General features: G+C 40.9%; 3 protein-coding genes across 3 annotated transcripts in view; 2 read left to right on the plus strand and 1 right to left on the minus strand.

The window, feature by feature from the left end:
- The window catches only part of MCEE (methylmalonyl-CoA epimerase), a 9858-nt gene extending 9474 nt beyond the window's left edge, over positions 1–384 (minus strand). The window contains exon 1 of the mRNA XM_026059357.1: positions 321–384. Within this exon, the coding sequence (XP_025915142.1) occupies positions 321–384 (64 nt within the window). The remainder of the gene's footprint in view (positions 1–320) is intronic.
- Positions 385–1910: 1526 nt separating this feature from the next.
- Positions 1911–10007, plus strand: MPHOSPH10 (M-phase phosphoprotein 10). Its single transcript, XM_026059347.1, has 11 exons — positions 1911–1949; positions 2722–3376; positions 4242–4390; positions 4904–5078; positions 5330–5471; positions 5944–6011; positions 6746–6883; positions 7099–7209; positions 7435–7542; positions 8070–8300; positions 9798–10007. The coding sequence occupies exons 2-11, from the start codon at positions 3020–3022 to the stop codon at positions 9945–9947; spliced, it is 1629 nt and encodes a 542-aa protein (XP_025915132.1). The 5' UTR covers positions 1911–1949; positions 2722–3019; the 3' UTR covers positions 9948–10007.
- A 744-nt stretch (positions 10008–10751) lies between these two features.
- The window catches only part of FAN1 (FANCD2 and FANCI associated nuclease 1), a 24965-nt gene continuing 24906 nt past the window's right edge, over positions 10752–10810 (plus strand). The window contains exon 1 of the mRNA XM_026059373.1: positions 10752–10788. The gene's annotated coding sequence lies outside the window, so the exon portion shown is untranslated. The remainder of the gene's footprint in view (positions 10789–10810) is intronic.

The raw sequence follows: 10810 nt of genomic DNA on the forward strand, positions 1-10810 counted from the left end.
GCGTGCCCTGCCCTGCCCTGCCCTGCCCGCACCGGGGCGGGAGCAGCAACGCGGCCGCCGCCTGCCCGCGGCTGCAAAGGGGACGCGGGGCGGCGAGCAGGCCGGCTGCGGGGCGCCGCTCCTGCCCTGTCGGGTTGGGCACGTTGCATCCTGTATATGTACAACACCCGTGCCGTTGTCTGCCTCTTAGCTGATCAGTCGGTGCTACCTCAATAGCCTGGATCAAAACGAGTGCTCAAAACGGGCATTTGGGAGTCCCCGTGTCAGACCCACTCTGCCTCCGGCCGAGGCCTGAGGAGCGTCAGATGCATATTCGATACCCCACGGAGCGCAGGCACGGCCTGCAGTCAGGTGCGGGCCCGTGTCAGCCAGCGCCAGCCCCATGCGCGAGGGGTTCGAGGTTCAGCGTGCCACTGGAAAAACACAGAGGCGTTGCATAGCATCTTCTGTGCACTGAAAAGGCTTTTTTTTGGTAGGAAGGGAGCTTGAAGACAGCTCAGGAGTAGCTGAGCAAGAGGAAGGTTAGAAGAGGGGTGAGGACCGCGGGAGCTGCTGCCGCGGATGGCCGGAGCCACACTGCGCACGGCAACCACAGCCTGGCGCGTAGCTGCTGCCAGTCACTTCTGCAGCTCAGAGGAGAAGCGGGTCGCGTCCCGCACGTGCTGCGGTGGCTCCTTCACTGCAGCGACCTGCTCGCGTGTGCTGCGTCACCTGGCTTTTCACAATAACCCTTAAGGAAACAGTGAACGTGATGCAAAGTAACAAAATTGTAAAACTGACAGGAAAACACTAAGTTGGGCAGTGCTAACCAAGCAGGCAGGTCTGCAAATGCGGGCCTGCTCTAACTGTGAGCGCGGCAGTGCAAGGTAACACCAGGCGTTCTGTTCACAGAATCTGCTGAAAATGTTTGGTTCCAAAATAACCCTGGAATCCGGGTCAGGGAGACAAAAGTGCATGGTAAGATGTCTGCAGCTTTCCTATATTTAGAATGGGTTTTCGGTGCTGATGAACATCCACATCTAGAGAAATAACAAACTCTCTGGGTTTTTTTTGAGAGAGAAAACAACAATCAACAGATTATTATGCAATACACAGCCGCCCTGTGTTCAATGCAGACTTGAACGGTCCCACTGAAATGAATAAGGATTATTTACATTAGGGGTGAGATAAAGAACATGTCTTTGGAAGACATACTATCATGTCTTCCAAAGATGTACTCTTAAAACCCTCTGTCTGGCAACTATTTCTGCATAGCAGGTCCTGTTAGATTTGTTTGCATGAAGGCAGTTGGAGACTTTCTTCATAAGCTGGGAGCAAAGCGCATGTAACAGGGAGAGCAGGAGGACAAAGGTGTGGGTTGCATGAATAAATGAAGAGACTGTTAAAGAAGCATGGGCTTAGAGGTAGAAATACTTCTGGTTTGAGAGGAGGGAAACGGTGAACAGGCCGGGTGTGAAATGGCGGTGTAAAGGGAAGATGGGGAACTGGGGCACACGAGCTCGAATGTGAGGAGAGGAACGAGCAGCAAGCTGGAGAGTGTGATGAAAAGTAGCTGGGAAAGTCGTAAAAAACATCAGGGTAAAGATAAAGGATTTGAGTCTCCGGGGAGAGGAGAGCACTGAACATCGCGGCGGCACGTAGAGCGGGGAGCGCGCCTGGCGGCACGGGAGGCGGCGGCACTCGGGGGTGGATGGGGGCGAAGGGACGCGACGGGGAGGCGAGACGAATCCCGCAGAAATCCCGCGCGTCTGCCCGCTCCTCGCCCAGACCCTGGCGGCGGCGGCGGCGGCGGCGGCGGCCTCGGCTCCGCGCCGCTTCCGCGCGCCGCTGCGGAGCGCCGGCCATGGCCCGGGACTGCGCGGCGCGGAGCCTGGACGGCATCGACCTGGCGGCGCTGCGGGTAAGGGGCTGCGGGGCGCCGCCGCGGCGCGCCCCGAGCGCTTCCTCAGGTACCGCGGGGTCCCGCGCGGGGGGAGGGGGCCTGTGTGTGCGCGTGCGCGCTGGGGGCGGGTCTCTGCCGCTCCTGCAGCGGCCTGCTCCCGGTGCGCGAGTGGGCGGGGGGAGCTGCCCGGCGCCGCGGAGCGCGGCCCTCGAGCGGGTGTTAGCGGCGTCGGGACCCTGCCGTGGCTCCTGCACTGTCTAGTTCCACGTTTTAGACATCGGGAGACGCAGGTTCGCGTTTCTGCCGGTTACATTCTTGCATGGGTGGCTGTAGGGGAGAGCTGGAAGAGGCTACCCAAATGTAAAAGCTAGGGATCTTATAACTACCTTTTTAAGACTGAGGATCTGCATCTTGGACCTTTGAGGTGTTTAGTGGTATACTATTTAGTTCCCTGAAACCTTTGGAGTGTTTAAATATGATCAAGAGATAATCGCATGCAAATATAGAACGATGGAATATTGTACTAAGCTGTCATTTTATACAAAAAATGTAATTAGCTTAAAAAACTTCGTAATTGCAGCATCTTTATTTCTAGGAATGTTTAATAACGGTATTCTAAAAGGTATGTAATGAGTTAAATAAAAGCAAAAATTTTTGAGCGGTGCTGTAGCATCAAAAGACCTAAGCAGATAGGAAGAGAACTACAACACGACCGTGTGGTTAACTTAGGGAAAGTTGTGAAATGATTGAAAAGTATTAAATGCTGCAAAATCAAAAATAAAAATTTCAAACTAACTGCTGTGTGTTTTCTAAAGCTTTTGATTTTCTTCTACCATCAGTGTGCAAGATGGACTGGCTACTGACTTCAGAGCATTAACAAAGACCCTCTATGATTTGAGTAAAGCTCTGGGAAGTAATGTAGTTCGTGGGAGTCCTTTGAAAGAACTGGTGATAGAAAATTTTGATGAAGAACAGATTTGGCAACAACTAGAGCTCCAAAATAATGCAGTTCTCGATTTCTTCAAGAAATCTATTGCAAGGGATGCCAATGATGAAGATCTTTGCCTTCTCTCAGACCAGGAGGAGGACAGCTCCAATGCAGAGGCTGGCAGTGATAAGGAACTGGAAGAAGACATTATGGAAGTAGAAACTGAGCAGAAGAATGTTTATACAAAAGATAAAACTAAGGCTAAAGAAATGCAAAGTAAAAACAGAGAAAGCAAAATGCAGGAATATAGTGATGAGGATTCTGATGTTGACTTTGATATTGAAGAACTAGAGCAACAAACTAAGATAGCCAAGAAAACCACGTTGAAAAAATTACAGAAAAGATCTATAGTGGATGACAAGTTTTTCAAGCTAGCTGAGATGGAAGCTTTTTTGGAAGATGTAGAGAAGGAAGATAGGGGGGAGGAGGAGGAGGAAGATATTAATTATTTTGAAGACATTCTCTCAGATGATGAGGAAGAAGAATCAGAAGATGCCAAAGTCAAAGTAAGAATATCAGTAAATTGTATTGCTTGAAGAGTTAGGAGTATAATTCTCTGAATTCGCTGTTTGTTTAAATCAAGATCTGATATCCTGTAGTATGGCTATAAATTGTTGGAGTCAAAGGAGAAACTACTAAGTTAAATTTGATGACATGAATATCTTCTAACAAAATGTTCTACTATAGAAGAGCATACTCTCCTGCTATTCCAGTCTCTCTTTGCATGGATCTTGGGTTTCTGCATGAATAAAGGAGTCCAGATAGGTGGCCGTGTGGTAGAAATAGGTGATCTTGCAGAATAGGTAGCAAAAGGAAAAGATGTGTCACTAAGGGTTGACATCTGGTCATTAGAGGTCACTAAGGTGACTGATGCAGAGCAAAAAGGTTTTGATGACTTTTTTCAGGAACATGGCTTTGTAACACTGATTTAACTTATGTTGTTGGGTACTTGCTTTAAAAGTAAATCTTTTTTTTAGTTAATGTTGCCTGAGATTAACAAGGTATTGAAAGAATAAAATGAGAAAAACGAGATATTTCTGGAAGTTGAATCTTCAAACCTGAACAAGTGAGAACTGTGCCCAGAGTATTGGGGAATATGTACACCTATCAAATCTGTCTACATGCGTACATATGTACATCTAGCAAGTAATCAGTAAAATCTACTGCTCTTCCACTTCTGTATTTGTTGAAGTTAGAAATGAATTTAAGTGGTAGAATATCTTGTAAAAAGATTAGTTTTACTCCCTACCATAGATTAATTCTTCAGTAATTACTATTACACAAGTAACACTATTCTCTGGGTGTTAAAGACTTTAAAAGACAGGGTACCTTCTCTCAGCCTGAAAGTGTTTTTCCCTCTCACTTTCTTAGCCAATTAAAAGTTCTAGAGACTTGACATACAAAGATTTCTTTGATCCTGTTGATGATAATGACGACTTAGTAGCTAACCCTGTTGAAGATGGTCAGGAAGAGGAAACAGACAGTGTTACTGAAGAGGAGAATGAAGAAAGCATGTCCGAGTAAGTGTATGCATTCTCTGCAGTCAAAATATCCTTGTAATTTTAAACTGAAGTGTGGCACTGTCTTGAAAATAAATGGGAAAATAAAATGAGAATTCTAGGTTTACTTTTGGTAGTGGTAATGCTGTAGCATTGTAGGAGGAATACGTTTTAAATCTTGTTTAAAATAATTGTTTTTGCCATTTTCTGTTATCTCTCAAGTGTTCATGGATTATGCTGTCTTCTTAATCAAAAAGTAGTTTGTTTATTTATCTTCTGGGTATCATCTCTTGGGATTTATTTGAATAACTGAATTTAACTTAACAGCTATCGCTTCAGTTACTGAAAATTGCTGTTAATATATAGAAGTTTCCCTAGCACCCTGCCTTTAAGTTCCAATGAAAGTGTATTGTATTTCTTAAAGTCTTTGAAACCGTGGGTTATTTAGTTATAACAGATAAACACCTAATAGCTGAAATATCATGCAGAAATGGTGGTGGCTTTTTAACCTTTATCTTATTTTAATGTTAATAGGGCTGAGAAAATTAATGAGATAATGACAAAGAATATGAGAAGTAAAGAAGCCTTCAAAAAAGTAACTTTTAGTTTGCCGGATGACAGCGAAATAGAAGATAGTATTGATATGCAATCAGAAAAGAGCATCGATCCTATTGAAATAAAGTCATCTTTTGAGAAGAGACAGGAAAAGGTAATTGTTTTATTACTTTGCTGTTACTTTGAAGCAGTGGCCAGTATTTTTTTAAAATGACTGTGTAATTTGTTCTGACTCTCGCAGATATAAAGAAGCTATTTGCAGTTTAAGAGGAAGAAAGTGGCTTGTATAAGAAGTAGTTTGGTCTTCTTAGAACTAGAAGTACCCAAAGTAACTATTAATTTCTTGCATGGAGTTTACTTGTGAACTCTACATATCTAAGCTTTTTAGGAAATTGTGTTTTTCAGATGAATGCAAAAATAAGAAGTTTAGAAGAGGAGTTGTTAGAGGAGAAACCTTGGCAGCTTAAAGGAGAAGTGACTGGACAAAAAAGACCTGAAAACAGCCTTTTGGAGGAGACGTTACTCTTTGACCATGCAGTCCGAATGGGTAAGTATTGACAGTGGTTTTCGGGAAGTGTGTTGCATGCTATTTTGGGTTTTCTTCCTTCTGAGCTTGTTAAATAGAGCAGGGTAATATAAACACTACTTAAGCTTCTCAGTGCATTTTTGAGACTGTGCATTTTCCTTGTGGAAATTATAGGAAATGATATTGTATATCCTTTTGGTTTATTTTTAGCTTATCTGAAAGTTCATCAATTCACTGGGCAATTTTGTCATTTAAACGCCTTACATAATATGATTATCTTCTTCTCCACCTTGCAGAGAGATGAAAGTGGGAAAAATATCACTTCCTTACCTTACCTACCTCTGGTTTAACAAAATTTTTTATTTGCTATGTTTTTATGAAGGCTTTGTTTTCATTTTTCTGTTTTTATTCCTGATAGTGCAAAAGTATTGCTTGAACTTTCTTACTGGAGAAACATTAATCTTGCTTAAAATTCCTCTCTCTCTGCTCTTAGCTCCTGTGATCACAGAAGAAACTACCCTGCAGCTTGAAGATATCATTAAACAGCGAATATTGGATCAGGTTAATATTGTCTTATTTATTCCTCTGTATTTTATTCATAGACTCGATAAAAAGGCACATTCCAAGGCTGAATTTGAAGCTCTTGAAGTGTTAGGTATAGAGTTGTCTTGATTTATTTCTGGAACTGTTTGTTTTTGTTTTTTTTTCCTCTTGCTTTGACTAATGTGTCTTTAGAATCTTAATCTGCTCTGTTTTGCATGTCTGTTGTGCTAGATTTTTCTTCTGAGAAGAGAATTTTTACAGATTCAACTGTAAAAAGCTTACTTGGAATATATTGCCAGTCTGTAAAATTTGTCCATGACCATGATTGTGTAGCTCTTTGATATTGACCATTCTGAATAATAACCAAAACTAAATTGTTTATTTAATTTTCTTAAAAAATCAAAAAATTAGATCCCACGGGTTGTTGAGGTTTATTGTTAGTAGAAACAAAATATGTCTCTGTGTATGGGGAAAGTTCTTAAGAAAATTGCTGAAAAAATTACTCCTTTGTTACTTGTTCTGCCTTTTTTGCCCTGATCCTGCTGAAAATAAGCACACAAGCTTGAGGCATAAATCTTCTATTACTTTTTTTAGATGAAAGTGTGAAACCTAATGAGATCCTGGGGAGCCACATGCATGAACTAGTTAATGTGTCAGATACATAATATGAAAAATGAATTTTGGATAAACTGTAGCAGCTGATATGTATTTCTCTGTAGTTGCATCTGGTCATTAGTTTATGACTTTTTCAGGCATGGGATGATGTAGTACCAAAAGAAAAGCCAAAAGAGGAGGCCTTTGAATACAAGAAACGTATCACCTTGGATCATGAAAAGAGTAAACTGAGTCTCGCTGAGATCTATGAGCAAGAATACTTGAAGCTTCACCAGGTAACATAGTAATGGGCATATAAACAATGCCTTTATCTGAACACTGCTAACTCTGTTGTTAGCCTTATGGCAATACTTTAACCTTTCTCTGAGTGTTCATCTGTGAGATGGCTATGAATTGCATATTGCACGGTTATTAGTCTTGCTAAAGTAGTATTTTTACATTAAAATTGCCTTGCAAATGGTATTGTAGTAACATTATGTTGTTAATACAGCAAAAGACTGAAGAAGAAGAAAATCCTGAACATAAAGAAATTCAGGAAATGATGGATTCACTGTTCTTGAAACTGGATGCTCTTTGTAATTTCCACTTCACACCCAAACCAGTGAGTACATAAGTTTCATAGATTTTTCTCTTTGAAACTGGATGCTTTAAAATACATTTGGGAAGTGGAAAGTATAGCAAATACTATGGAGTGTAATTGAGCTTGGTTTTACTTCATAAGAAATGTACTATAATTGCCTCTAAACCAAGTATTTAGTTTTTTCAGTTAACTGTAAGTTGCTGTGAGATGGTATATGTAGCCCTGAATATGTTTCCTTATTTCTAGCCTGTGCCAGAAGTTAAAATAGTCTCGAACCTTCCAGCTGTAAGTATGGAGGAAGTAGCACCTGTTGCTGTTAGTGATGCAGCTCTCCTAGCACCAGAGGAGATCAAGGTAAACAAACAAACAAATTAACAAACAAGAAACCAAACATGTAAGGGTCCAGAGGGGATCTGTACTATGGATAGGAATGTGTACTGACTGCCAGAGCAGTGGGAGAATTTCTCCCCACCACATGGGTTCCTCACTTCATGGACCTTCTTACCCAGCATTTTAGTTACTTCAGATCATTGGAAGGAGTTAATTTTACCCGGCCATACCAGCTCTTAATACTAAACAATTATTTCTTGTTCTTGACTTTTATGCAATGCTAATTATTTTCTCAACATGTGTTTGGGTATTTGGAGGGGGAAAGCTAAACGAGGATATGGAAGAGTAATTAGCATGCCTTCTATCAATTATACACTGTCTCACTTTCCAACTTTGGCCAGTTTTGGGCTCTACCTTAATGCGGCATCACATTGAGCTGGGTAAACAGCTGAAATTGATGGAAAGACTAAGACCAATTTGGATCCTGTGAAGTGAGCCTTTTCTTTTTGTATCCTTATGGATCTAGAGCAAAACAATTTTTGTTTCTTTAGGAAAAGAACAAAGCTGGTGATGTAAAAGCAGATGCAGAAAAGACTCCCACAGACAAAAAACGAGAGCGAAGAAAGAAAAAGCTTCGTAAACGCATGAAGCTAAGAGAAAAAGAGAGGCGTCAAAAGCTGCTGGAAAAGATGAAGCCAGAGCAAGGCACAAAACTCAGCAAAAAAGCTGCTGCAGCAAAACTAAAGCAGCTTACTAAAGAAGGCAAAGCATCTCTGCTCAAGGTAAGGCTCTCTTACGTAGTCCTGGGTAACTTCATGAGAACCTCTAAAATTGCAAGGATAAATAATGTTTATTTAGAGAGAGGAAAGGGAACCATATCAAAAAGGTTATAAAGTTTTGGATTTGTTTTCTGCCCATTCCTCTTGGCATAACTATGTCTCCTAACCTTCCTCTATCTTCTCAAAAATTCTTGTACCCAACTAGTATATCTGCTTGCCACCCAACCCTTGTTACCTTACTTATGTTTGAGCAAATATAATATGTAAACATAGCTGTCAGAAAGAAGTGAACTTTAGGATTGGGAGAGGAAGAGGTAGGGAGAAGACATGGAAAGGCCAGGTACATACACCCCCACTGCACCCGCCCCCTGGTATCTTTTTGTATTCTTTTGAACTGTGGTTTTGGAAGGACCGTTCTAATCCATGTTCAGAACTGTCTCAGTGCAAAGTAGCATTGAAGACCTTTTTAGTCCTAATTTTTGTGATCATCCTGATAGCATTATGTCAGGATAGAGAGGCCTGACAAAGTTTAACTCTGATTGCACTTTGCAGTGAACCCCTTGTTTGTATTGCATATTTATGTAGATGTTACCACTTGAATTACAAACAAATAATGCCTAAATGATTGTTGGAACCCTTAGAAACTTTCTAAGACACAGTGTGAAATATATTAAAGAAGAATGATTTTTGGAAGTGCAAGCAACTTGATCTTTGCATATGGAAAACTATAAACTATATGATACAATTACTTTGTATTAAAGTGTATTCCCAAACCAGAAATGAGATGATTGTTTATATATTATGTACTTTTTCTTTAATTTCAAAGTTCACAAGGTGGTGTTCCTGCAAATACTAGAACCTATGCTCTATTTCCTGCATTTGAACTGATTCACTTGAATAAATGGGACTGTTTGCATGCATAATTGAGGATGAGGTTTCTATATAGTTCTTTATAAGTTTTGAGTAACTTAAGATATTTTAAAATAGAACACCTCCTGTTTGTTTTTTCATTTAATTCTTATTATGGTGTCATCTCTATAATCTCAGTAAATTGATCTTGTGTTTTGCATGCTGTAAAATAGTAAATTTGTGTACCACCTAAGACGCCTTACAATTAAATTTAAAAAATCTCTGAAATTTTAAGGTATTAGAAACTAACAGGAAAAATAACTTTTTTGATTATTTCTAAAACATTTGTGTGTTTACTTTGTGAAAGCAGAAAAGAACACAAAATATAGATCTGTAGTTGTACATAATGATATACAAGAATCTATTCTTAATGCCTGTGCTTACGTACCATGACAAATGATAAATAAAAAGGGAACATACTCTTTATTTCTTTGGAGAGCAGGAATGGCACAAAAGTGCAATGAAAAGAAATTACCATTTGCAAATTGATTATCAGATTTTAAAAAAAGTCATATGTAGGTAACTAATAAGTAGTCTAATGCTACTATTTGTGTATTGCTCTGTTATAACAAATGCTTTGTCTGTTGACAGGATGAAGGTAAAGACAAGGTCTTGAAATCATCCCAGGCCTTCTTTTCTCAACTACAAGATCAAGTAAAAATGCAAATCAAAGATGCAAACAAATTAAAGAAGAAACAGAAGAAGCAGCATGAGATCTCTGTTCATAAGCTTAAATTGTAATTTATCTTTTTATATATGCTGTATCTTGTATATATTAAAGTGTTTCTACTTTAATACTGACTTTGAGTAGTTTTTCTTGTTTTACGTACATCGTGCAAATGTTCTGTAAACTTTTAAGGTGATGTAAAGACACCTTCCTTCAGCTTTTTTTACTTGGTCAGAAATGAAAGGGTTGTACTTCCCTTAAAAACTCTGTTAGGAAATATTGATGCTGTAATTATTTGCTGACTCCTTAAGATATGTATACCAACAGCTTTCTTTTTTCTGTTTTTAACGGGATTTCTTTGCTGCTGTGCAGTCAGTGTGTTGCGAGCGTATCTCAGACTCACTTCACAGGAAGTGCGGCTGCTTTTCCCACAGCCGGTGGGTGACTCCAAAAATCACTAGTGTGAAGCAGGGAAGACACAAAAGCTTTTAAGCCTATGGTTACTCAGGTAAACAAAAGGATTTTCTCAATGCAGGAGTATTTCAGTATTTGCAAATTTATTTTTTTGCTTAAACAAGGACGGTCAAATGTCCTAATTATCTTAGGCGAGCCAGGCGCAGTCTCCTGTGGAGCCTCGAAAACCGGTTCATCTTTGAGGAGTGGGAGACTTGTTTCTCGTTTCCTTATAACTATCCCAAGCGTTTTTCGCCCCTTGCTTTTAAGAGCCTCTGGCTTCAGAGACGGCGGCACGGCTACAGGGAGAGCTTGCCTTGCCCGCCGTTTTGCTGCGCCGCCGTGCTCGGCAGAGCCGCGGCGCCGCGGGCCATCGCTCGCTCCGGCATCTGCTATTCAGGCCTGCGCGGCGACATCGGCGATGCATTGCGCTAGCCTGGAGCAGGAAGCGGCGGGGAGCAGGTGAGCGGGGAAGCGCGCGCTC

This window comes from Apteryx rowi, unplaced genomic scaffold (genome assembly GCF_003343035.1).
Source record: "Apteryx rowi isolate R43461 unplaced genomic scaffold, aptRow1 scaffold_156, whole genome shotgun sequence".
In the NCBI taxonomy this organism is placed as follows: domain Eukaryota; kingdom Metazoa; phylum Chordata; class Aves; order Apterygiformes; family Apterygidae; genus Apteryx; species Apteryx rowi.